At 47.8% G+C, this 26825-nt stretch overlaps 1 protein-coding gene across 1 annotated transcript in view; it reads right to left on the bottom strand.

The window, feature by feature from the left end:
- The window catches only part of MIPEP (mitochondrial intermediate peptidase), a 90972-nt gene that overhangs the window by 15758 nt on the left and 48389 nt on the right, over positions 1 to 26825 (bottom strand). Inside the window, exons 15-16 of the mRNA XM_037129446.2 lie at positions 21143 to 21217; positions 17968 to 18087 (exon numbers count right to left, since the gene is read on the bottom strand). Of these exons, the coding sequence (XP_036985341.2) occupies positions 17968 to 18087; positions 21143 to 21217 (195 nt within the window). The remainder of the gene's footprint in view (positions 1 to 17967; positions 18088 to 21142; positions 21218 to 26825) is intronic.

Here is a 26825-nt window from a genome sequence, read left to right as displayed (position 1 = left end):
ATCGGCAACATTTTGTTTACCCACTCATCTGAATGTTGATGGGAGGATACAAGGGGTGTTTTCCGTTTGGGGCTATTATGAATAATGTCACCAACATCTCAACTCTGCCAGTCCGTGGGACCTCTGTGCAGGGACCCTGAGAGCTGAGGAAGCCGGTCACCCCCCGCCCTCCTGTCCCAGCGGGTGTGGTGGATTCTGTCCCCACAGTGGACACCGTTCCCGCTGGGAAGCTCGCCTGTCACTGGGCACTGCCAGCCGGAGGGAGGGCGGGAGGAAGGTGGCCACATGAAGCTGTCTCCCTGCCCGTGCGAGCTTTCTGCTCTGGTCCGCAGTGTTGCTGATGCTCCTTGAGGAAGCTTCAAGGCTCTCCCGGGTCTGCTGTTTGTGGGCAGCTGTCTACTGTCGATCTTTGTTGGAGGGTGGACGCTGGGGTCACTGCCACTGCCACTTTGGTGACGTTACTCTCGGAATTCCACAGGGTCTTGATTACACAGGAGTTTTGTAGTAAGTTTTAAAATTGGGTAGTGTGACCCCTCTAACTTTTTCCTTCCTTTTCAAGCTGGTTTTGGCTATTTTGGGTCCCTTGAATTTCGTTATGAATATTATAGCTGGTCATTTTCCACCAAAGGGCGGCTGAGATTTCAAGGACTGTACTGAACCCGCCAGTCAGTCTGCGGAGCACTGTTACCTTCAACAGCCTCCAATCCAGCAAGTGAGGCAGTTTCCACTGCTGTAGGTCTTCTTTACATTTTTCCATAGCATTTTATGGTTTTCAGTGTACAACTGTTAAACTCTTTGTTAAATTTATTCCTAAGTATTTTAACTTTTTGATGCTGTTATAATAGAGTTGTTTCCTTTATTTCAGTCTTGGAGTGTTTACTGCTTCGGTATAACAATACAACAACTTCCGTTACAGCGCTCATGCCCTGCGGTTCTGCTGGGCCTGGTCGTCAGCCCCGAGGGTCTGCCATGGGCCCCTGCGGATGTTCTGTACACAACGCGACGATGTCGTCCGCGGCAGAGACCGCGTCGCTTGCCCGTTTCCAGGCCGAGTGCCGTTTATTTCTTCTGCCCAATGGCGGCGCCGGTGAAGAACCGCGGTGCGGCATTTAACAGAAAACGCGGCCCTGCTGCCATCACAGGGGCCAGCTTCCAGTCTCACCACCGAGCACGACACGGCCGATCCTTCCCGATGGCTGTCACTCGGTCCCAGATCACAGGCACCGACCTTGGACGCCTCACCCGGCTGCTGCTGATCAGCTCCCAAGTCCCCACGATGCTGTCACAGCAGACTTCCTGTCCTTCCCCCCAAGTCCGTGCCCCCCTCCAGCGCCCCCTGGGGCCCCAGCGTCTTTTGTCTGGACCGTAAGGCCTTCGGGGTGGGATCTGGGTGCGTATCTATTTTTATAGCAGAAATTTGCACTTAGGAAACAAGATCAAGCTGCTTCGGAAAAGAAAAAGCAGCTATCGGCAATAAAATATGTAATTGTTATTAAAAACAAAAGCCAAAACTACAGCTAACTAATCCCAAAACCGTGGGGAGAGTCGGAAGAAGAAAAAGCCACGGCCGTTCCCAGAAGAGCAGAGCAGAAGCGGAAGGTGATGGGATAAGTGAAGGAGGCGCCGCAGGCACCTCCCGATCAGAACAACTGAAACTCGGGATGAGAGGAACTTTTTGCCTGTTTGAGAGAAAGGAGAAGGGAGAGGGAGGGAGGGAGAGAGGCCCTGACCATGGTCCCACTACTGACGCGCTTGCTGGTTGGTCCCTGTATGTGCCCCCACTGGTACTCGAATCTGCGACTTCAGCACCTCTGGATGACACTCTGACCGACTGAGCAACCTGGCCAGGGCAAGACACACTTTTTTTGTAAAAAAATAAATGCACTGCTAAGGCAGGAGAAAATCAAATACAGTCAAAATAATCAAGCAGGTAATTTTTTAAAATGAAAACTGATGTTTTTTATTTCTACGGTAAAATAACTATATTTCTATATTCGCTTTCATCTGTTACTCAAAATAAGAGGTTGTTAAGAATAATTAGGGATGAAGTGTTTTGTGGCATCCCAGGGTCGGTGCCAGCGGGCGAACCTGAGGTCACGCCGCCATGGAGACTGCGCCTGTTGCTCAGTCACCACTGAGATGACCCGATTTACAGCTGATGCTCCTATTTCAGTGCCGGCTCAGCGGCACTGATGTTCCTCCACTTCCTTTCCACACTGTGCTCTGCTAAACCAGGCGGTGGCTGTCTATTATTCTCCAGAATCTTTTCATCTATTTCTTTACTCACTTTAAAGTCAATACAGAATTGGCTAAAGTTTTAGAGGCTACACTGAGTTTTAGGAGGGAAAATGAGTTAAAACAAGTGGTCATGAAGTAAGTGGAAGCCATCACTTGATTTATGGACTTCCACTGCTTCCCTTAAAGGGCTGAGTGCCGTGAAAGGCTGCTCAGACTGTACTTTGGCTTAAGTGAAAAAAATTATTGCTGAAATTGTATAAATCACTTCAAATATTGTTTGATTTTAGCTTTTAAGTGTCTGCAGTTTTCTAAATGTTCTGAGAAAGTTTCGTTCCCTTTTTACTCCCCATAAATCAGCAAGCATTTCAAAGCTTCCCCGAGACACAGAAAAATATACACACGTGGAAGACTGATGGCCTCATCGCCGAGCTGAGCGTCTGAAGAGAAGGGACATCAAAGGCAGCAACGAGCGGGGCGCCCCGTCTTACAGTGATTAAAAATACACAGTACAAAGCAAGACCTGTGAAAGACACTGAGATAAACTATTCCACCCCGTTAATGACCACATATGGTAGCGCAGGGAGAAGGCACGGACCCACCACTGTGGGCTTGCTGGCTGCGTGCTAGCTGGCACGGGCCCCAGGGAGCCTGGGGGTCGCCGGCCATGGGGAGCAGGGATCCCCCTCAAAAGCCACTGGCAGAATCAGGCTCAGCAGCTGGGGGCCCCGTCTACTTTGGTGAGTTCCTTGCCGTGCCTGCTCCTCCCCATCTCATACACAGCTGATGAGATTCTGGTTCCCACACACAGTTCTCGCCACTTAAATGCACTCCACCCCCCCCCCCCCCGTGGGATGGTCTTTATCCTGACAACAAGAGTAACACCACCGCCTGCCATTTGCTTTCTGTTTACTGCAGGCGGTGCTGTGGATGTGCCTGCATCCATTTAACCCCCAACGACCCTCTGGGTCAGGTGTCGCCACCTTAGACAAACCGCTGAGGCCCAAGACGCAGCAGTCTTGGCCACCTGATTCTAGAGCTCTGGAATGTTCTCTTTTCTCAGACACTTGTACTGGCCCTCTTTCAGATCACAGGTCAGCCAGAAACATTCCAGTACAACTACAAACAAAACAAGGGTGCTGGCAGTTTCAAGCCACTGACCCAGCTGAACATGTGGAAACATGTAAATACAGAAAAGGGGCAGAAAAGTGTAAGTATACAGGTTGTGAGATACATTTTATGTGTCTACGGAAACATATAGCTATGCCTGGAAAACCCCTTACATCTGGTGAACAAATACCAAATATGGTAAATGAACATTAAGAATGCTGGCCACAAAATCGACAACTAAAGTACTTTCTGTGTACCAATGACAATCAGCTAGCAAAAGGGGGAAGGACAGATACACCCCATTCACAACAGCCATCAGCATCATCCTCATCCTCCTCCTCATCCTCATCAACAGGAACACACTTAATAAGACGAGTGAGAGACTTCTAAGAACATTCTAAATAGAGAGAGTGGGGCAGGGGTAGGGAAATGAACAGTGGAGCAAAAGCATCTGTGTTACGAAACCAGCGATCAGCCAGTGACCGTCCGGGCCGGGCAGGACCTGCTGCCACGGGAAGCTCGGAAGCTGATTTTGTTGCACGTGCAAACTCGCCCTCTCGCAAAGACCGCCTTTCCGCGCAGGTGGAGAAAAACGGTTGTTCAAATGCCAACTAGAAAAGCTGAAGCTGGTTCTAAATCTCACACCTTATACCGCCATGAACGTAAATAATCAAAGATGAAAAGTTAACAATAAAACCATGAGACTACCACAAGAAAATATGGGCAAACATTTAGACACTCTTCGGAAGTTCCTTTTAAGCATGGCAGGAAATTGAAAGTCTGATAGTCTTAACTAAAATATAATCGCTACAACTATCAAGCAAAATAATAAAGATAAAACTGTCTGAATGTTAAAAAAAATCATAAAAGGCCAACATGCCTACAAAAATCAATAATAAAAAATGTAACGTAACATAGACATGGGAAAATGATGAATACAAGCGATTCATGCTCATTCTCCAGTCAGTCAGTAAAATACCCTGGGGGAAAATGTTGATTTTACTAGTTATAACAGAATGCAAGCGAAAATGCGCTGCAGTGTTTGTGGCCTATCAAACTGCAACAACTAGAATCAAACAAAAACTCAGGTTGTCATGGGACCGTGACCTGGACTCTGACTGTGTGATGTGCACTGGGCCGTGGTGGCGCACGGCGGCAGCCCGAGCAATCCCACCCGGGAGCCGAAGAGGAGCCAGCGCGCTCGGGGACACGCTCCTGTGGGTGGCCGGCAAACGTGGGAGAGTGGGGTCAGAACCTGGAACGGGAGCTGGGGCAGCGTTTCAGAGCAGGAGGAGGGAACAGGAGGGCCATTCGGGGCCCGGGAAAGCACTCAAGGGCCAGAGCTCCGCATGCAGGGGAGTGTCGGGCACGCTGTCCACTCCACACCAAGAGTCAACCACGCGTCAGGCTGGGCCCACGGCAACCAAAGCCCCTGAAGACTGCTCGTGCAATTCATGAACAAAGCCCGAACTGCACTTCGTGGAGGCCCAACCTGAATCCCAGCACGAGACATCTGAGACTCCAGCAGGACCTGGGGAAGTAAGGGGCTCGCACGCTCAGTTTCAAATAAGCTCGTTCATTTTCGGTCATGAGTACATGTGCAAGTTTTGTCCAGGCCAAGAACGCACATTCCCTTTCTTCCGCATTCCCCACCACGGCGCTGCCGCGCATGCTCCGTGGTGAAAACCTGCTCGGTGTGGTAAAAACTCGGTTACCGCTGCAAAGGCCAGTTTTCAGGGTGCATCCTTTCGGAGGGAAGAGGGTCTGCATCCTCAGCCTTAGAGATCCCTTCAGCAAGGGAGAGAGCTTCGGGGCCCTGGAAGAGCGAGTTTTGCCTCTAGAGCTCACGCCACGGGGAGAGAATTTCTGCTCTGAACCTCAGTCGGGCTCAGCCCTGACCCTTCACCCCCGTGGGGCTGCCCAGGGTCCACACAACCACTGTACTTCCAACTACCTGTAATTCTTCCACGAACACGGAGCACTGAACACCCGTGTTGGTGAGAGCCAGCTGGACGGGCGTGCGTGAGCTCATGCTCCCCCCTCTACTATACAAGGAACACGGGCTTATTACCGAAAATTGGAACGTAACAAATAACAGTGCAAGGAGAATGAAACTCACCCGCAATACAGAACTGGGTGAGAAACATTTGTCAACATCGAAAGTTCTCTTCAGTTTCCTTTCAAAAGACCCAGTCACACCATCCACAACTTTCCACCCGGTTTCCACTAACCCGTTTTCAGAATTCCCACAAACATTAATAGCTGCACGTGACTTCATCGTGTAGACTATGTCTGCCAGGACACGCTAGGTTACGCGACGCAGTAACACAAACTCCCCTGTGGCTTCACACAGGAAAGACCTGTCCCCCCCCCCCCCCCCCCCCCCCCCACCGCCGCCCGCTCTGCTCCTGCCACCAACCAGCCTGTGGGCACTCGCACCTCAGGGCCTCTGCACAGGGGAAGCCCTGGCTGCTGGGCCGGGAGAGGGAGTGTGGATGACGGCACAGGAGCTCCCCAAGGCGCCACCTCCGCTCCATCCTGGGGTCCAGTGAGGTCACACGGCCACAGCTGATTGCAGGGAGCAGGCATGGAGGTGCGTCCATACCAGGAGCCAGGGTGGCCAGTCCTTGAGTGCTGGACTCTGTGCACTTTTTTTTGTAAATGTGGTGATTATCAGGTAGAAAGCTTTATTTGGTTTTCTATTTCTTTCTTTAGACTAAACTCCTAAATGTTACATTATTGGCTTAAGCGGTCCATAAGCTGTTTGTGTTCTTGATGCCTTCTGCTAAACCCGAGTATCAGCCTACAAACAGATATAAAAACGTTTATCTCAGTGTATTAATACTGGCACTTGAATACTGTCTTTTTATAAAATGTTTGCTAATTTGATCACTAATTATGTCATTTCAGTTATTTCCACTTGCATATTTTTGTATCCCAAGCAAGTCAACTTATTGTTGTTCTGTTGCTCTTGTTCTATTTCTATAAGCTTCTCATGCAGCAATAATGCAGACCATTTGCATAAATGGTACAGTTGTTAAAAACTAGTTTGCTGCCTGTGAATTTTATTCACGTTTTTCAAATTTTTGTGATCAAATTGTTACTGTTCTCATTTGTGATTTCTTCCACTTCTTTTTAACTTACTATCCTTCTCTAAGTGAAAAACATATTTGCAAATAGATGCCATTTCTAATGGTGTATTTTTCCATTTAAGTGTTCTTGCCATTTGGAATGTATGTCACGACAGTAGATCAGTATAACGGAACTCTAGTCTGCAAGTCAGGCAACACGCCTACCAATGCTGCCTGCACGACCTTAGGTAAATCACTCAACCCTCACCCTCTTTGTTCAGAAAGCTTCGTAGCTTTGCTACAAGACAGAACGGGCCACCAGGCCTTGGCCACAACCAGGGCATCAGGAACTAATGAGCAAACAGAAATTCTGTACCAGGACTTTGCAAATGAACAGGAAAACGTCTCCTTCCCACACCCTCCTCTTTACCTCCCCGAGTCTCCAGTACGACGGGTTCTGAGCTTTCCTCCTCCTGTTGCCCTTGGCCTTCAGAGAGACTGACCCTGCACAGGCTTCCCTCTGCCAGCATCGAGTGGGGCCCAGAACTCAGTGCGCCCTGCCTGGGTTTCCCACATCCTGACAGCCACCACCTGCTTCGTCCCCACCAGTCCCCACGGACGTTCCACGTGTCTTCTGCTCTGCTCTCTTCCTCTCCCTCCCCACCGGCCACCGAGTCGTCCGAAACTCAGTCCCCAGCAAAACCACCTCATTCCATCTGCCCTCTCTGCACGTTCCCCTCCCCGTTCTGTTCTAACAGAAACCTGTGTCTCCCCTGAGAATCCTACCTCCCTCGCAATCTTCAAGCCTCTCCAATCGCTGGCCTTGGAGGTGAGGCCGTTTTGGCAGCTCTTCACTGTCTGTCCCAGACCATGCGCCCCCCCACCTTCCCCGGAGGGGCCTTCCTCCAGCGCACAGCCCCGCCGTCCTCGGCCTGACTGCAGCGGCCCCTCCGCTCTTCCTGATTGTACTTCAGTCTCACTCCCACTTTCGCCCACCCCTCCTTTCTGATCCCGACGAAACCCACGCCCCCCATGGCTAACCTGTCCAAAGCCCCGAGTGGCAGAGAGAACCTCCTCATCATCCCCCACCGATGCCCCTGCCTGATCACCAGAATCTGTGACTGTCACTTTATGCAGCGAAAGGGGTTTGGCAGATTCCACTAAATGAAGGATTCTGAGATGAGGAGATTATTGGGGATCATTGGGGTGGGCCCTAAACGTGATCACAGGGGTCCTTAGAAGACAATGCAAGAACATCGAAGAGGCCAGACAGCTCTGTGCAGGAGGCCCCTTGGGGAGAGCGGTGACTCGGCCGGCCTGGGACTGAGGCCTGCCTGCAGCCTCCAGCGACCTGCCGGTGTGGGGGGAGGGACTCTCCCGGAGCCTCCCTCCCGGGGCAGCCCTGTGAACACTCTTGTTTGGCCCCTTCAGACTCCTTTCGGACTTCTGACCTCCAGAACCGTAGAAGGATACATTGCTGTGCTATCTTAAACCACCAGTTTGTTACAGCGATGCCCTAAAACTAGGATACTCTGCTCTTGACTCCCTGACCTTCTCTTTGAACTCTGTCCCTTGTTTCCATGGTCACGGCCTAGACCTTGTCATTCCTCTCACTGAATGCCCCTGTCACACCTGTGGGAAGGTGCACAGACTGAGAAGGGGGGGGGAAGGACCAACCAAGGGCAGGTGGGGGGAGGGACCTCCCAAAGCACTGGAAATGTTTTATATCTGGATCTGACCAGCGGTTCCACGAGTACAAACACGTATGTACCTTCAAGGGGCTGCAGATTAGAATTTGTGCATTTTCTGTACGTTATGCCTCCACAAAAAGGTAAAAAAAAAGCTGTAAATATTTCTTAGGCACCTGCCCCACATAAGTAATTGTGGGGCCCTGAAGAACTGACACCCAAATCGGAACGGGGTCCTGCTCCCCATGCACGTCACGCCCACTGGGTGGGTGAAGAAGGAGACATGCCTGGGGTGACCGAGGGGAGCAGAAGCCAGTCTGCAGAGCTGAGAGACGTGTGGCAGGGGGCTGACCAGCTCTGCAGAGGGGGCATTTCTATAGGTGACGTGAGGGACAAGGAAGGCTGCCCCAGGGAGAGGGAGACCTGGGCTCAGCACTCAGGGCCAAGGCAGCGGGACGCGCTCACCCAGACGGCACAGAGTGGCCAGACCACAAGGGAACTTGGGGTGGTGGCAGCTTTGGCCTTTAGTTAGGGAGCAATGAAAGCTGTCGAGGTTTTAAGGGGGGGCTGTCACTGCCAAATTTGCATTGAGACATGATGTCGCATGGATCTGAGAGTGGAAAAGGCGGCAGGGGACACTCCATTAGGGACAATTGTGATCACCCAGTCCAGAGTCTGCCTACCTGGGAGAAGAGGTGGGAAGAACATAGGGGGAAGGGTGAGTGAGAACGGCAGGCCCGCTGTCTCTCCGTATCTAACGGAAGAAGCTCCATCTTCGTCCGAGTGTGAGAAGAAGCAACAGTAGCTCGGGATGCACACTGGGGCAGGGGGGCTTTCGCACGGCAAACCTGCCAGCCCTTACGGTTTCTAGCGGCACATGTGCCCCTCGACTTGAAGTTCAACAGGAACAGACTGCAGGCTCCCCCCCCACCCCAGTTGCTCCTGTCACCCCAGGATCTCCAAGGCAGAGGCAAGAGGACATGGTCACGAGCCCCGCTGGGAGCCACCGCTCCGTGCAGAACAGTGAGGTCCCCATCCTGCTTCCAGCTCACACTCACCTGGGGTAAGAACGCGACCCACCCCAGAGCAGCGGCTTCCGCCCGGAGCACCCAGAGGGTCTGCACGACGTGCAGCCCCTGGCTGCGGAGTTGGGGGCGCGAGCCCCTTTTCCCTCGGCTGTCAGGTAGAAAATGGCAGCACCCAACGCAACAACAGCTGTCCAGTGCGAATGAATCAAAATTACACTTTTTTTTTTCAGATTGGCAAAATATATTTTTGGCATGTCACTGGTTTTAGTAATTAGTGTATGTGCGCCATGAGATGAACAAGGCTGAAAATCGCTGCCTTAGAGAGCTGCCAGAGAAAAGGCTTCCTAAAATAGAAACAGCTTAAACCTGAGAGGCACAGGCGTTATCACTTAAAATACAAAGTTTACTTGGTAAAGAAAGAGCTTCTAATATCCTGGACTTTTGTCTTATTGTATCTAGCCCATGTGACTTTGCAGGCAAAAAATAAATAAGTAAAATCACACTATTCATGAAAACCAAGACAAAAACCAAAGATGGGACTTGGCACAGAGACAGGAACCACAAAAACAAGCCGGGTCATCTTGTAACATCCTCGTGCTTTAAATCAGCGAGCTCTAGAGTTGCAGCTGTCCTACACACTGAAACCATATAAATTTTTAGAAAATGAGTCAATCCTTAGATTAAAGTTTCAATTTATAACACTTCTGTGTTTTAGTTACAAAGTCATAAATAAATCTACCATGACAGAGAAGGTAAATATTTTCTCAGTTGTTTACATAGCCAAAGAGGAAAGGAATTTAACATGCAATTAACCACTTAGGGTTTCTGAGCTATTCACCATATGGCTGTATTTAAGATAGAGAAAAAAGTACTGTTTTGTTTAATCTAACATCTGCTTAGCAACATCCAATTAGCGCAACCTGGGCAGCACCTCTGCCTCTCAGGCGCGCGCATTTCCGTTCCTGCAAGCACCGGGGCTTGCGAACAGGAGGAAAAGTAGCTTCTTCCCCCAGAAGAACAACAAAGTGGGAAAAAGAAACTGACCAAATGGAAGGGATGAGGACCGGTAACAAATCATTTAAACTGAATCATCTGGAGAGAGAATGATGAACTTTTAACCACGCTAGGGCTCTAGTTCTGTTATTTAAGAGATGGTATTTTTTCCACATACTACAAAAAAGAGACCTTTACGCCACCCTTCAAACCACCGTCTGACCCGGCTCGAGGTGCGACGATCCCGGTTTCCCTCGCTCGCCTCGCTTTAAACGGAACTAATGAGGGAAAAACTCTGATCGCCATTTTAATCTTGATGGTAGAAATTATTTTATAGGTACATACTTTTTAGTGTTTTATAAATTATGCTAAAATGAAATCTTTTAAAATAATATCAGCGGAAGGCTATGTAAGGTCAGTAAGCTGTGATACAGTTTTCCATTAATGAGTGAACTCCAATGACCAGATATCCAATGAAAAGCTTTGAAATACACACTCAAAAGTATGAAAACAACACTTTATCTGCTTCAGTGCACTAATGCCAGATACCTACATGGATTTACACACAGGCACTTACACACATATTATGAAGAAAGAAGTCAAACCGACTGTAAAGTAACCGGGAGAGAAAGAAACTCTAGGAGCAGCGAGTCACAGTCGCAGTGCCCGAACCGTGTGCAGCAATGCACGTTCTCCTGGCGGGTGTCTTTGTTTTTCTTCTCTTCGGACTATTGAAGAGAAAACTCCATGCAGTGAAGTAAACACAAAGAAGCGCCCCCACAGCGCCGCACCCTCTCATGGCTCAGGCTGCCGCACCCCACTGCCGCCTGCCCAGGGCCAGAGGTCTGCTGGACTGCCGATTGGGACGAGCACAGTCTAGAAGCAACTGGCTCTGCTGCTGGCCACACGCCCTCTTAGCCGGTGAATCCGAGGTTGCTTTCCTTTGGAATCAGCTCTAAAATCTGAGCGATTTCAAAACGAGCAGTACTCAAATAATGGGTGGGTAGGTGGTGTGCTCCAGGTTCAATTATTAGTCCACTATCTGGGAACTCGGAACTCGGAACACACACCCAAAATAAACGTTGCAGAGACGGTGTTCCGAGCCACCCCACGGCCAGTGGAACCCTCACACCACAGAGGGGCACGGGGCAGGGTGCTGCTGTGACTGAAGTCGCAGAGACAGAAAAGAGGACGTTTAGAGCATGTTCTCTGCAGGTTCCTGAAAAACGCTGTCCCAGCGACTGCTCTGCAACCACACCTCTGACTCAGAGTGCGCCCTCACTGCCCACCCAGTCCTGCGGCCACATCCTACACACCCCTGCCACGTCCCGTTCAACGCTCAGCCGGAGGTCCCTCTCTAGGCCAGCAGCTCCCCAAGCCTATGGCTCCAGCCTCGGCCTGTTTCCTGGGCTGCTGGCCACCAACCCAGCTCATGGTGCTCATCCCTGGCACCTCTGCTCCGACAGCCTACCATCACCTTGAACCACACCCATTCATTTTTGCAGCCTCTCCCCATGAAGCTGCGGCCCCTCCATATTCCGCTTTTCACCAAATGCCTCCCCCTCCCACACCCCCACGGATGGCCCCCTACAAACTGTGGGAGCCCCTCCTTCCTCCATTAGCACCTTTGGCCCCCCTTGTCCGGCCCAGCTGTCTTCCCATCCTCTCACCTCACCTTCGGCCACCTGGCCAGTGCCCTGAGGCTGAGTCCCCGGAGGACGAGGAAGAAGGAAGAGGGCAGGGGCCAGGTGAGAACACAAGAGCACCCCCTCTCCTCCCGGGTTCTTCAGGGAAGACTCCCTCTGGCCATTAAAAACCAGGCTCCGGCACACGGTGCACTGGCTGTGTTAGGCCGTAAGCCCCAGGATTCTCAGACTTCTCGTTCAGGCCACGTGCTCCCAGCTTGGAGCACTCCCCGGGGCTCCGGGGTCAGCTGGCTCAGTAACGGAACACGTCCCAGACAGCTGGCTGTGACGATAACCAGGTGCCCGCCCTCCCCTGCAGGCCGTCTCTAATACAGGCCCCGTGAGGGCCAGGAACGTGGGCGTCCCACTCCCCACCCTGCCCCGTCAACCAGAGGGTGCACGGCCCAAGGTGTGCGCTGAATGACGTGCATGTTACACACACGATATATTGCTCACTGGAGCTAATCTCAACTAGAATATAAATAGTACAATTGAATTAATGTATACAAGTAGGAAAAACAGTATCTTCATAAATCTCAACAAACTCTCAGGCCTTTGAAGGTCTTTCTTCTCCAAATGTAACTGTGCTTTTTGGAAAGAGCTCTTGAAACAATCTATGCAGAGCTATGGGTGTCGACCAGAAATGGGGAAGATGATCTGGGTAGAAAGGTAAATGTCTGTGTTTTCTCAAAAGCAGTCCTGGCGGGTGCAGCTCACCTGATTAAGTGCCAGCCTGCAAACGAAAGGGTCACCAGTTCGGTTCCCAGTCAGGTCTCACGCCTGGGTTTCCCACCAGGTCCCCAGTGCGGGGTGTGTGAGAGGCAACCACACACTGATGTTTCTCTCCATCTATTTCTCCTTCCCTTCTCCTCTGTCTGGAAATAAATAAATACAATCTTTAAAAAAAAAAGAGCTAGGATGAGAAACTAGTGAACCTAACAATAAGACCATGCTTTTAAATGTAAAACAATTTACTGACAGTTGATTAAGAGTTCAGTCGCCGCTGTTGCCTTATTTTATGTACTTAATTATTTTGATGAAGAAACCTGAATAGTAAAGAAGTTTTACTTCTCTTCTAAAAAAAAGGAATAGATCAATGGTTATAAGATTTAAGACAAAGAAGGGCAGGGAGCAGGCAACTCCTCAGACTTGAAGCGCTGCAGACGCATCCCAGCTTCTCCTGTTTTTGTCCACATGGTTTTGCGCTTCCTCTCATGGACTTTAGGTCACAGCCACTGCATTTGTGCATGTCTGTTCATACTCCTCCATTCCCCGACCCCGGCTTTGACAGCCACGAACTTGCTCTCTGTGTCTCTCTTTGTTTGTTTTGTTTTCTTTAGATTCCACATATAACTGATATCATACAATGTGTATTTGCCTTTGTCTGTCTTATTTCTCTTAGCACAATACCTTTCAGGTCCATCTGTGCTGCTGTAAATGTCTGGACTACATTCTTCTTTGCTGACGAATACTACTCCATTCTACAGATATAGCACATCTTCATTCACTCACCTACTGACGGACATCTAGCTTGCTTCCAGGTCCTGGCTAAATACTAGTAATGCAATGATTGTTTACTATGGGTGCACACATCTTTTTGATTTAGTGATTTTGTTTTCTTTGAATAAACACCCAGGAGTGGAATTGCATATGACAACTCTATTTTTAATTTTTTGAGGAATCTCAATACTATTTTCCATAGTGGCTGCACTAACTTGCAATCCTACCAACAGTGTGTGAGGGTTCCTTTTTCTCCACAACCTCACCAACATCTGTTATTTTTGACTTATTAATTAATGAAAGTCATTCTGACAGGCATCAGGCAGTAACTTGTGGTTTTAATTTGCATTTCCCTAGTGCACACTGATGTTGAGCATCTTTTTATATGTGTGGTGGCCATCTGTGTGTCCTCTTTAGAGAAACATCTATTCAGATCTGCTGCCCATTTTTAATTGGATTTTTTGGAGGGTTTTGGGAGTCATGTTGTATGAGTTCCTTATATATATATTGGATATTAGCCCCTTATCAGATGTATCATTTGTGAATATCTTGCCAAATTTAGTAGGTTATCTTTTTATTTTGTTGATGGTTTCCTTTGCCATGCAAAATCTTTTAGTCTGAAGTAGTTCCATTTGTTTATTTTTGCTTTTGTTGCCCTTGCCCAAGGAGACATGTCCAAAAAGACACTGCCAAGAGCAATGCCAATGTCAAAGAATTTGCTGTCTGTATCTTCCTCTAGCAGCGTTATGGTTTCTGGTCTTTCATTGAAGTCTTTAATACATTTTGAGTTTATTTTTGTAAATGGTGTTAAGAACGTGGTCCAACTTCATTTTTTTTGCATGTGTCTGTATAGTTTTCCTAATACCACATACCGAAGAGACTCTCTGCCCCACTGTGTAGCCTTGCCTTCTCATGCATTAATTGACCAAATACGGATTTATAGCTGGACTTTCAATTCTATTCCATAGATCTGTACGGCAGGGAGCACGAGTGATACCTCCCACTCTGTTCTTATTTAAGATTGCTTTAGCTAGTTGGCGCCTGTTGTGGTTCCATATAAATTTTAATGTTAGTTGTTCTAATTCTGAGAAGAATGTCATTGGTATCTTGCATTTAACTGTATACTGCATTAGGTAGTAAAGATACTTTAACGATATTAATTTTTCCAATCAAAGAGCAAGGTATATCCTTTAATTCATTTGTATCATCTTCGATTTCTTCACCGTCTTTATAATTTTCACATTACAGGTCTTTCTCACCTCTTTGGTTAATTTTTTTCCTAGGCACTGCATGCTTTTTGAGGCAATTGTAAATAGGGTTGTTTTCTTAATTCTCTTTCTGGTTGTTCACTACTGGAATACAACAAATTTCTACCCGTTGATTCTGCAACCTGCACCATGACTGAGATCATTTACTAGTTCTAAAACAGTGTTTGGTAGGGCCCTTCAGGGTTTTCCACATGTAGTGTCATGTCATCTACGAATAATAAGAGTTCTTCCTTTCCAACGCGGATGTCGCTTCTTTTTCTTGTCCGACTGCTGTGGCCAGGACCTCCAATACCACGTTGAATAGAAGCGGTGAGAGTGGGCGTCCTTGTCTTGTTCCTGACCACAGAGACAAAGCTTTCAGCTTCTCGCCACTGAGTATATGAGTAGGGGCTTCTCATGAATAACATTAATCTGTTGAGATATGTTGCTTCTAGATCCACTTTGTTGAGATTTTTTTAAATCATAAAAGAACATTGGATTTTGTCAAATGCTATTTCTGGAGGTACTGAGATGATCATAAGGTGTTACCCTTATTTTGTTACTATGGTGTCTCACACGGATTTACAGATGCACCAACAATGCATCCCTGGAATGAATTCCACTAGGTCATGGTATGTAATCTTTTTATTGTATTGTTAAATCTGATTTGCTAATATTTGGTTGAGAATTTTTGTATCTATGTTCATCAGTGCTATTGGCCTGTACATTTTTTTTCAATTTGTCTAGTTTTGGTATCAGGGTAATCCAGGCTTTGTAGAATGTGAGTTTAGAAGTGTTCCTTCCTCTTCAATATTCTGAAATAGTTTAAGAAGGATAGGCATTAATTCTTTGGCAGAATTCACCTGTGAAGTCATCTGGTACTGGACTTCAATTTGTTGGGAGTTTTCAATTATTGCTTCAATTTTATTGCTAGTAATCAGTCTGTTTAGAATTTCTATTTCCTCCTGATTCAGTTTTGGAAGTTTATATGCTTCTATAAAATCATTCATTTCTTCTAGATAGTCGCATTTGTTGGCACAAAATTGTTAGTAGTATTCTTTGTAGTTCTGTGCTATCAGTTGTATCTTCTCCTTCATTTATAATTTTATTTATTTAGTCACTCTCTTTTTTTCTCAATCAGTCTGGCTACAGTTCTGTCAATATGTTTATCTACTCAAAGACTAAGTTCTTAGTTTTATTAATCTCCTCTATTGTTTTTTAAATTTAAATTTCAATTCTTTCCACTTTGATCTTCACTATTTCCTTCCATTTATTTTGGGGTTTATTCTACTCTTCCTAGTTCCTTTAGGTACAGGGTTAGATTGCTTATCTGGGATCTTCCTTGTTTCTTGAGGTTCACCTGTAAATTTCCCTCACAGGACTGTTCTTGTTGCATTCCATAAGTTCTGAAAAATTGTGTCTTCATTTTAATTTGTTTCAGGATAGTTTCTGAGTTCCTCTTTGATCTACTGGTTGTTTGATGGCATGTTATTTAGTCTCCATGTATTTGTTTTTTTGCCAGTTTTCTTCCTGTAGTTAATTTCTAGTTTCATGCCATTGTGGCTGGAAAGAATGTTACTATGATTTCAATATTCTTGGATTTACTGAGCTTCTTTTGTATCCTAATATGGAATCTACACTAGAAAACATTCCACATGTATGTGAAAAAAATGTACTTGGGAGTTTCTGAATGAAATGTTCTAAAAAAGTCTACTAAGTCGATGTGGTTTGATATGACACTTAAGGCCATTATTTCCATATTAATTTTCTCTCTGGCTGATCTATCCCCATTAATGTGAGTAGGTATTGAAATCCCCTACTACTATTTTATTACTGTGGAATTTTTCCTTCATGTCCGTTAATGATTGCTTCAGAAGTCACACCCGTTTCAAAGCTGAGCAGAGAAGAAAAGTACAAAATACGCACAAAAACACGTGAGCACAAAAGCATGTGAATCACTCAATGTTCTCCAAACAGGAAATGCTATTGTATTAAAATCTAGGCAACCATTAGGATTTATTCCACAAGTGAATAGTTAGCTTATTCTCACTACCAACTTCCGCTGACATGGATAATCCGGGGCTTAACAGCACATGTCATCAGAACAATGAATCCCATGGAAGGTCAGAGAGGCATGGAGTGTGACCAGCATTAGCCATCTGGAGAGGACCGGGCTTTCACGACAGCGAAAAACTGCGGTGAGAGTGCTGTGAAGGGAAGCTGGCCTGTGTGTGACATGTCTGGTAAACAGAAACTGTTCCCATGCAGGTCTGAGTATCGGGACCTGAAGATCAAGGACACTCAGAGGTCACTGGCTCATTTATCCTCTTGGCACCGCATGTGCCGGCACCCAGCACTGTAAGAAATAAAAAGTCACTTGCTGGGCACTTTACAGCAGACAGACGACTTTCAGAGCACTGGCTGAGTCGCGGGGTTACCCTGGACCCACCAGCAGCCGCGACACCACCTGGTCAGCGCAGCCTGCCTGGGACCGAGCGAAGACAGGGAGCGGAGAGGAGGAAAGGAAGAGGAACATCCCTGACAGTATTTTGCGAGAACTAACTAGATCCAGCCTAGCTGGAGCCAGGCCAGGTACATACCTGCACCTTTCACTTGTGAGACTTGATACATTCGCATTTCTGCTTAAGCCAATACGAGCTGGGTTTCTACCGCCCACAAATGCGAGTCCTGAGTGACGTGCAGAAGTCTGTAGCCTGGCTGACGACCCCAGCCCACACGCGCCCACCACACCAGCTTCTTCACAGGACACCGGAGCACCGGGACAGCGTGGCTTGGAGGCCGAGTTGGATGCCCCACGCCACCAGTTACCAACAAAATGATCTTGGGCAAGGTATCCAGTGTTCATGAGCCGCAATCTGAGCCCCAGGTATGGGGCTACTATCTAATTTATGGGCTGATTTGAGGGTTATATTAGATTATTTTTTTACATAGCAGTCAGAGTCTGGCACCTAGTAGCCAATAAATGGTAGCAGAACTCCTGCCTTTGACCCCGACAGGGTGCTGAGATAAGACCTGCAACACACCCACTGCGATCGCTGACACGAATCGGGTGCTCGGTGAACACTGGTGCTCTTTGAGACGGGAAGGATTCGGGACTAACAATCACGTCACCGCACATGGCCACTGTTTTCCTCACCCCGGGAAGTACTGGAGCAGAGCGCAGACTGACGCCAGCCCTTCATGACCCCCGCTTCTCAGGAAGCTGGAAAAGTGCTGTGAACAGGAGGCGGCCAGGCACACGCAAAGTCACAGCTGCAGCCGCTGAGCGGCCTGGCCGTTTCCGGCACTTGGCCCATGTGCAAGGGGCCTCGACGCACGTGCAAGGCCGTTGGAGCCCACCCACCCCTGTGGACACACCGGCAGAGCCGCTCGGTGGCGATGGCACTCACGGTGTTGGGGACGTAGGGCAAGCCGTAGAGCCGCTCCTGGGCCTCCTGCAGGAGGGCGGTGGTCGAGCTGCTCAGCGGGTGCCGCCCGTGGTAGGTCTGGTCCAGCGCGGCGTAGAAGACCTGGAGGAGGGCAGAGAGAGGACGCCTGAGCGGGGCGGGCTGCCCAGCCCTACACCCCAGACGGGCTCCACCGGAGGGGGCCCAGTGGTCCAGACGGGGCCCAGTGGTCCGGAGCCGTAATCTTACATTGCGGCTGAAAACATCCACGGACACAGACAGATGTGTGTGGCTTCAGAGGTGTTTTCTGTTCAACATTTGAGACTGTCAGTGACGAAAAGAAAAGCTCTCAATCTTTCACGATTAAAGCTATTAAAGATTTTTTAATCTTATCTGTACGGTGCTCTTTAAATATAATATTGGTAGCAAGTTAAATTTGTGACTACGAAACTGAAATTCTGTCTGTCTCTCAACAGGCAACAAATATGGCTGGAAATATAAAAAAAAAAATAAAGTTGCCGCCGTGAGCCCAGGCCCTAACAAATGCTGTTTGGTTTGTTCCTGGAACCTCGTACAGCTCACATGAGAGAGAAGACATGGCCCGAGTCCCGGCTTTGTGAGGAGAGGCGGGAAGAAGGCGGCGAGGTGGAGGAGGGTGCAGGAGGGGACAGCACTCTGTGTTGGGGAAGACAGGTGTTACAGAACATTCTGGGGCAGCTGCTGGGGAGTCTGCAGCGGGGGCCACGCCAGCCCCACACCACCTGGTGCAGCTGCTGCGCGGGGCGGCTCTGGCCTGAGGAGGTGACCGGGAGGGAGGGAGGGAGGGAGGCACGGCTCACTTCTGAGTAGAGAACACAGGCCGTGGACACGTACCAGGACAAGAAGCCATCAGCAGAAGTTTAAACAGGAAATCTGCTGCTTACTGCATGATTCAGACTGAAAAGACACAGGCTCCGCCCCGCCCCCAATTTGGGAGGAATAATGGTTGTTAATACTGCTGTTGAGTTCTGTTTACATTTACACTGCTGAAATACTATTATTATTAATTTGTTTATGTTATTATTATGTTATTATTTATGTATTATTTATTTATGTTATTAAATATTTTACATTTCCTTTTCAAAATTTTTCTTCCTATTTTCCTCTAAAACCTAGGTGCAACTTATGGTGCAAAAAATACGGGTGCATAGCTCTGAAAACTAAATTTTGCATAAGATATAGAGGAAAGATAAAATGCTTTTTGAGTTGGCTATTAGCACTATTATTAGCACCAAATATTAGCACTATTTGGAGTTCACCTGAAATGAGAGTAGAAAACACTTTATTTTAAAGAAAAAATTCTGATACGTAATTCTGGTTCCGATATATATCTTTCTGACTCAAAAATGGAATTTGCAGAGAATGTGCAGCTGTTGACTTGAAAGAAGTGGAGATTAGTTTGGATAAAAGAAAAAATTTAAATGACTTCTAGCTTCTGGCTTCATCTAGATATAGAATTATGGTTCTAAATTATAAAGTCAAGTTTAAACCTTCCCTAGAAAAATACAGACCTTTCCTAAATATAAATATTGCTTTACTCTAACTTGTAATCTAAACATATAGCTAAATATAGCTCTTTCACTTCTATATGCTATAATGAATAACAATGCATAAAGCAATCAGAGGAGCCAAAATTACTCATACTTGTCTGTACTATAACAGAATAAATTATTATGAATTAAAACTCTTAAACTCCAACCTCAACTGAGGTGGGTATTCTTTTCCCACAATCTATAAACAAATAAAAATTCAAGAGTTTCCTTCTTTTGATTATGCCTTTCACACACACAAAAAGGCATAAGTATGGAAGACTTCTATTTTTAAATTATGAAAACAGAGCAATAGAAAGTCGATGCATGTGTTCCACGCTCACTTGCTGATAAAACAACCCTGAAGCGATGAGCCTCTCTGCTCAGCCAGGGGGTCGTGTGTGCCTGGGCCCAGACCCTTAGAGCCACAGGAAAAAAAGAGCCTATTTCTAAGAGTAAAATAAGAGTAAAACAATGCACTGCAAAAAGAAAAAAAAAATCGCTCCCAAAAGCTGAAACACTGCTTATACCCCTTAGAAACCTGGAACAATTCACCTCCTTCTCATCCCTGCTGGTCTCTGGTCAAGGGGACTGTGGCATGTCGTGAAGGCTGAGCCGCGGGACTCCCGGGGCAGGCAATGACAATCTCTCCCCTGCACCTCCACTCGCTCAGGAGGTTAGTCTTTTTTGGAGCAGGAGGAGGGAAAGGTTGGTTTTTCAGTTTAAAAGTATATCATTGAAACAACTGTTCAAAATAAAAGGCCTCCAAATGAACACTTCTACTAAAATGAAGAGCAAATCCAAAGACTTTTTCCAAGTAATGCTAAGTGTTTCAAACAATTTAGAAATCCATCTTTAATTACACTGATATAAACAGGTAGTAAATAATGTACGTCAAATGTACAGCACGATTTTGTCCGCAGTCAGCATTCTCTTCACTGAAAGTAAGGTACAACAAAAACAGAGCTCACTCACCACTTTCCAGGGACTGAATTTGACAAACCTATCAGGTAGTTAAGGAGGGCTACCCCTCTAAACAGGCAACTGGGTCACTGTGAAGTGACGATTTTGAGATGCTTGAAATGAAAGATGGGTGTGTCGGCGACGTCACTCTCAGGGTCTGAGCGAGAGTGAGACCCCACAACTAGCTCAGGAACCACAGACGACCGGAGGCCGGGTGGCAGGTGCCTGACACCCACGTGCTCCAGGCCTCTGGTCTCTGGAAACCTAGGAAACTGGGTTTGAATATCATCGAAAACTAACCGTCATTGCTCTGGAAACCTCACATCTAGAAACACCAAATTTTAAAGGTACAAAATGAGTAATACACAATTCCCTTGCTGAAATGTATGATTTAGAAAAAATGATGTAACTTGTCCAAGCTTTGGTTTTCCAGGCTGCACATAGAAAATAACCTGATTTGTCATCGGCTGTGTCGAGACAGTGCAAGGATCAAATGAGTCAATTTTGGTCAAGTTCTTTGAACTCAGATGAAAGATGCTTCAGAAACATAATTATTATAATAAATGTGTAGCACTGGCAGAAATGTAAAGTTGTATGCGCCTTTTGAAAAAGGCCCGGAAAGCTTCAGAACCAAGGTACCTGCATACCTGGAGCTGCATGTCAGCTGCGGCACACAGCTTTTTGGACTCGCAGAGGCGGGACACCATGTTTCTGGGCATCGCCTGGGAAGACAGAAGAAGACCTACGTCAGTGCTTAATAAGTAAGTCACTGCACTATGCTACTCACGAGCAGGAAAGTGAAGAACAACGTCAAATGAAAAAAGACTACAATTGCGTTGTGGTTTAAAAACATCTCTGAAACATTTTTGTTGACAGATAACAAAGGATGAGGACCTCGGCGCTCTCATGAGCTCGAGAGAAGCTGGGATTTTGTCCCTCTTTCTGGCTTGGCAGCGGCACCCTTTCCAGCTCGCCACATCCCGACGTTCGGCCTCATTACTAATGCCGTGCATCCCACTTTTAGCTTCCAAAGGGAACAGGAGCAGGAAGCGCTGTCAAGGGCGGGCTGCTCCCTGCGGCCGGGAACCAGACATCGTTCCCGGTCACTACAAGGAAAGCTGCACAGCAGCAGCGTGCGTGGTGTGGCGGTGTGTTTGACTGACGTCGGTCGGGCTGACGCCTGTGGGTACCAGTGGGTTTTGGTCAAAGGACAGTTCACTCCACAAACATTCACCAACTGCCAACTATGTGACAGGCACAGACGATGTATCAGTGAGTAAAACAGATAAAAAAAAATCCCAGTTTCCCAGAAACTTATATTCTAGGAGACCTTCTTACTTTCTTAAAATTACCACTGAGAGGAAAAAAAGACACTTTTCACGACTGCACCTCCTGCAGGCCCCAGGAGGAAAGGACGGAGACCCGCGGCCCCCACCCTTTGCGCCGACCAAAGGCTCCCACCATGCCAGTGACGCTGCGGCCCCCCGGGCAACCTGCATTTGGGGAAAGCTCATTTGTGAGTGTTTCTGCCTGATTTGCCGATTAGGCCGTCGACAAATAGTGAATGAGGGTCTGATGAGCATCAAATTCATATTCACATATTCCAAAGGAAATTAAATAGTAAGATACACAAGTGGTACATCTCAATACGGGCAAAAAGCACCAACCAATTCCTCATCCGTTCATTCAACAAACTCCTAGGAGAAGGCACCTTTCTAGGCACCATGGGAAAAAGGACAAACACCACTTCCTGACCTCGAACGGGGTACAGCTCTGGCGCCTGCCTCAGGTGGAGAAGTGCCTGTGGAACCCCAGATTGCAGAACCCTCAAAACTCGTGCCGCCGCTGAGAGGTCCTACCACTTGACAGTGGAAGTGACCCTCTGCAAATTTAGTTCCATTGATACTCAAGTTTCTCCCCAAAAGGGATGAGGAATGGCAATGACAACTTCAGTCGATAGTAATATCAAATGCCTGTATTTACTATGCAGTGCACCTATTAATTAAGAGATGAGGATGTTAGGGGACAGGGAAATACAACACAAGGTCGGAATGCAAGTTAAGCACATGTGTCTTACGGCCTCATTCCATGGACACATTTGGGCCATGAACCCGGCTCTAGCCAGAGAGGGAACCACAAGGTGTCTCATTCCAACTGCTCACTTGCTGGCACGCCAGACCCTTTGTACTCTCGCCCAAGTGTCTTCTATCGAAATGCCTGTGGTCCGCTGTGCTGCGTCTCTCTAGAAGTCTGCCGGGCTTTGCGGTCGGGAGCAGCCCTGCGTTGGTGGTCTGACGCTGGCTGACTCCCGAGGACCGAGGGGTGGCCCTGCCCGAGGGGCAGCGGAGCGGTGAAAGCAGGCCGGACCGGCCGGCGAGGCCCGGCTGTCTCATCTGTGCCGAGCATCCCAGCGTGTGCGTGGCGGCCTCCCAAGCCACGGCGGATCCTTCTTGGTCTTGCTGACCAGGAAGGAGAAAGGGATGTGTGTCGAAAGTAACACTCCAAGGGGAAGTGCCCCAAATACCACACGAGGGGTACAGATGAAGCAATGGAGGCATTTACAAGACGATGACAAGCATCTGAAAGGCCCTGATGATAATAAAACGTGCCTCTTGTGCTATGACGGCGGTGCTGTTTCCACCTCCACGGTTCTCCCTGGCTGTAAGATGCAGAAAGGCCTGTGGGGACCCCTCCCGCCCCCACATAGGAAAACGGTGCGGCTGTTGTTTCTGCCCCTGAAACATAAGATGCCAATAATGAACTCTGGTGACCTACTTTGACATAATTTATTTTAATAATCCAATTTAAATTTTCCACTATTACTCTGCTCTTTCTATGAAAACAAACGCACTTGCGTTCGTTTCTGAGGAGTTAATGCCTGGCTTTGTATGACTCTGACGACGTGGCCTTTCCAACGACGAAGGCCGCGCTCCCTGTAAACTACTGAGACCCGACATCAGTCTTCGAGCGGCAGCAGGCCCCCCGCCCCTCCACGTTCTGCTCCGTGTGGAGGAGCAGTTCCCATTTCTGGAATCAGATATTCCTTCACCCTGTACCCACCGATGCACCCGACCGTTTAAATTCACATTTCTGGAGCCCGACCGGACTCGGCCGTGCGTCTGAGGTCAGGCAGCTGGCGTTTCCTACTGGCCCTCACTTGCCTGAGCAGCAGGCCAGCCTCTCAGCACCGCGTTTTCCAGACTGTAAGGAGGGGGTTAAGAAGAGCCCCGTAAAGTGGCAAGTGGTAAGAAGCACCAGTGCAGCAAGTCACTCAACCAACCCACGAACAGCAGGAACTAATGGGAAGAGACGCACGCCCCTGAGTATGACGCCTGTCTCTGGAAACGCTCTCGGCGAGGGGGACCCCCCACGCGGGCGGGCCTGACGGGACAGGCTGGGCTGTGGTGTGATTAACAACGGCACCCCTCTTCCTTCTTCAAAGTGCTGTGGCTTGGACAGCAGACCCCACCACGGCCTTGGTCACGGCTAACCTGCACAAAGGTGGCCTCTGAGTCCAACGCTGCTGGGGGCCCGAGCCTACGCACACCCCCCACCTGAGGGAGGAGGCTGTTCACTGCACTCTTGGGGTGAACACAAGCTGCCACAGTGCAGACGATGCACGGGAACAAAAATGAAACTAATTGCTTTTCTATTATATTAAGAAAGCACAACATTTTTGGAATATTTTAGAAATATCTTCAAAAATGCGAACACTTCAGCAAACTTGGCATGACTTAAGTTCTCTGAATGTTGCCCCCTGAGCTTAACTTACCATCAGATAAGCTCCATACATTTGTCAGATATTTGCCATCACTTCACAATCTCACCAGACTAATTTAAATACAGTTTTGTTAACATCTTTGGCAGCAAATACTGACAGAGCCAAGTTGCTGCGATAAAGTATCTTGTTTTATTTATGGCCACTCAGAACACATACTATGGTAGAAGCTGCATAAATATCCAAGGTTAAGACAGTCCCTGTACAAACCCTTGTTGTGACAATAATTCAACCCTCCCTGAAGCGAAGACCTCCTCCCACTGATAACCCTTGTGAACACGTTGGATCTAATGATAGAAATGGCGGGGACACTGTCACCCAACACAAGAAAGGGCTTCTTCGGCGGCAGAGAGCCACGCCTGGTGCTGCCCAGGCTGCCAGTCCGCAGCTCCCCACCTGGCCCCGAGCGCCGGCCCTCCGCACAGTCTGCAGGGGGGACTCTGCATGCAGCACGTCTCGGCTGATCTGTTTTGCTGGTGACCAGTAACCCAGCTGGCATGTAATCAATACAATGAAAACGCTATCTGGACCCAAAGAGACAAACTCCCATATCTAAACCCATAGGAAGTAATATTACTTTTCACTTATCTGACTCAGTGTTGTTTTACAAACTAAGATGATATAAGATGAAGGAACCTTTAGAGATGCTTCCACATTATCACAAACTCCCCAGTGGCTCAAAGAAGCAGAATATTTTGAGTTTTATAGGGTTCAACACTGAACATTCTAATGTGTGAAAGAGGTTCAGGTTCCATTTTTTTTCTTTAAAAATTCCAATAATACCATGTTCACAGTTTGTACACATTATTAAATTTGACCTACTAAAATTTTTGCGGTAAGTATGAAGGTGTTAATTTTTAATTTCTGAAACTTTAACTTGATCGAAAAGGGCAGGGGCATCTCAGCCAAGCCCGGTGACTGATCTGGCCCACAGGAGTGTGCCGCCGGGGCCAAGGTCGGGCCTGCCTCTGCCTCCAAGTTCAAAGCTCTTGTCTAGACTTAATTGAGAAGCATTAAAACGGAAAATTAGAAAAGTTTCAAAACAAGTTAAACCTGCCAAAACTAATCTAGTTCTCGTCACACTGTAATTTTTACCTTCAATCCTCATTCACATCTCCTGGAAGAGAATGACAGGGGAAGATTTATTACAGGTCTCCATGTCTCCTTGGAAATAGATCTTAAGTGACTGTAGCCTCGGGCTGACTTCCACACACGAAGGCAACAGACTGAATCTTATAACAACGCAGCACAGAACGATTCTAAAATGAAAGTGCTAGAATTTGTCTAAAAATACCACTGAACAAATGGGTCTGTTGCTCTGTGAGACATGCTGCCTGAGAAGAATAGCCACTTCCTACCATGTCAAGGAATTTTAAGTAGCAAAGACTGAAAAAAGAAAACACCCACAATGTTATAATACTGATTTTAGCAAGCCTGACAGACCTTTAAGGAAATTCTGATGTGAAACTGATAGATTTCCTTATCCATCACTAACAGGAACTAATAGATAACCCTGTGTTATTACTGTGTAAACTCTAGTATATCACTTAACCCATCTAACTCAGTTTCTGTTAAGTATGGATAACTATGTACCTACTTTATATATCACCAGATACAACAACAAAAAATAAAACATACAAAACTGTTCTGTTTTCTACGATCTGTTAGGTAACCGACATCCGGGTAACTGGAGCAACATTTTAGAAGCGACTCATAGACAGAATTACGCAGGAAGTGCAGGCTGTCTCAGAAACACCATGACTATGTCTGGTGGTCATGCAGTTAAGGCTGCAAAATTATTTTGAAAAATACACTTTGAGACAAAGCACTGTGAAACCGAAGACAGTAAGATGTACACCAGGAAGATATGAGTACTCTACGTGTTTACACATGAGTGTTTTCAAAACCCACGGGGCAGAACGGTGGGTGGCGAACACCCAGCTGACTCTAGGACGACTTGGGGCTGGGGCCCCGACCCCAGGCAAAGCCCACGTACAGCGTTTAACCGCCCAAATCCCAGCTACTGCACAGCTTACTGCTGCCTCGGAGCCTTGCCGACGCCACAGCGAACAGTCAGCACACAGTCTGTGTGTTGTGTGTGTGGGCACTACGTTCTCAGTGTACAGTGAGCACAGGCAAGGACACGTCACGAAGACCCGGAGGAGGAGGAAGCCCGCTGACAGCACCGCGCAGGTCTACGCAAACAGTGCACGCAAGTGACCCACCTGGTGCAGACCCGCGTGGTTCAAGGGTCAGCTGCGCCTACTCTGGAGCCCCAAGGACCGTGGCAGGAGTGACGGGCTGCGGGTGACGAGGGCAGGCGAGGTCCGTGCTGCAGAGGTGAGAGGCACCACTCGGGTGCGGGACGTGGGGAATGGGAGGGCGCACAGGTGTGGGGCAGGGGTATACAGGAAACCTTGGTACCTTCTCTCTCGTTCTTCTGTGAACCTGAAGCTGCTCTAAACGGTCCTGATAATTAAAAAATCTGGAGGGAAAAGATGATACTGCCACGATCCTAGAGGGAGATTTTCAGCTGTCGATTACCGCTGGTC

Source organism: Artibeus jamaicensis, unplaced genomic scaffold (genome assembly GCF_021234435.1).
Source record: "Artibeus jamaicensis isolate MK-2021 breed Jamaican fruit bat unplaced genomic scaffold, CSHL_Jam_final contig_415, whole genome shotgun sequence".
NCBI classification, from domain to species: domain Eukaryota; kingdom Metazoa; phylum Chordata; class Mammalia; order Chiroptera; family Phyllostomidae; genus Artibeus; species Artibeus jamaicensis.
Note: the sequence above shows the minus strand (reverse complement) of the source record. Positions and strands in the feature narration are given on the sequence as shown.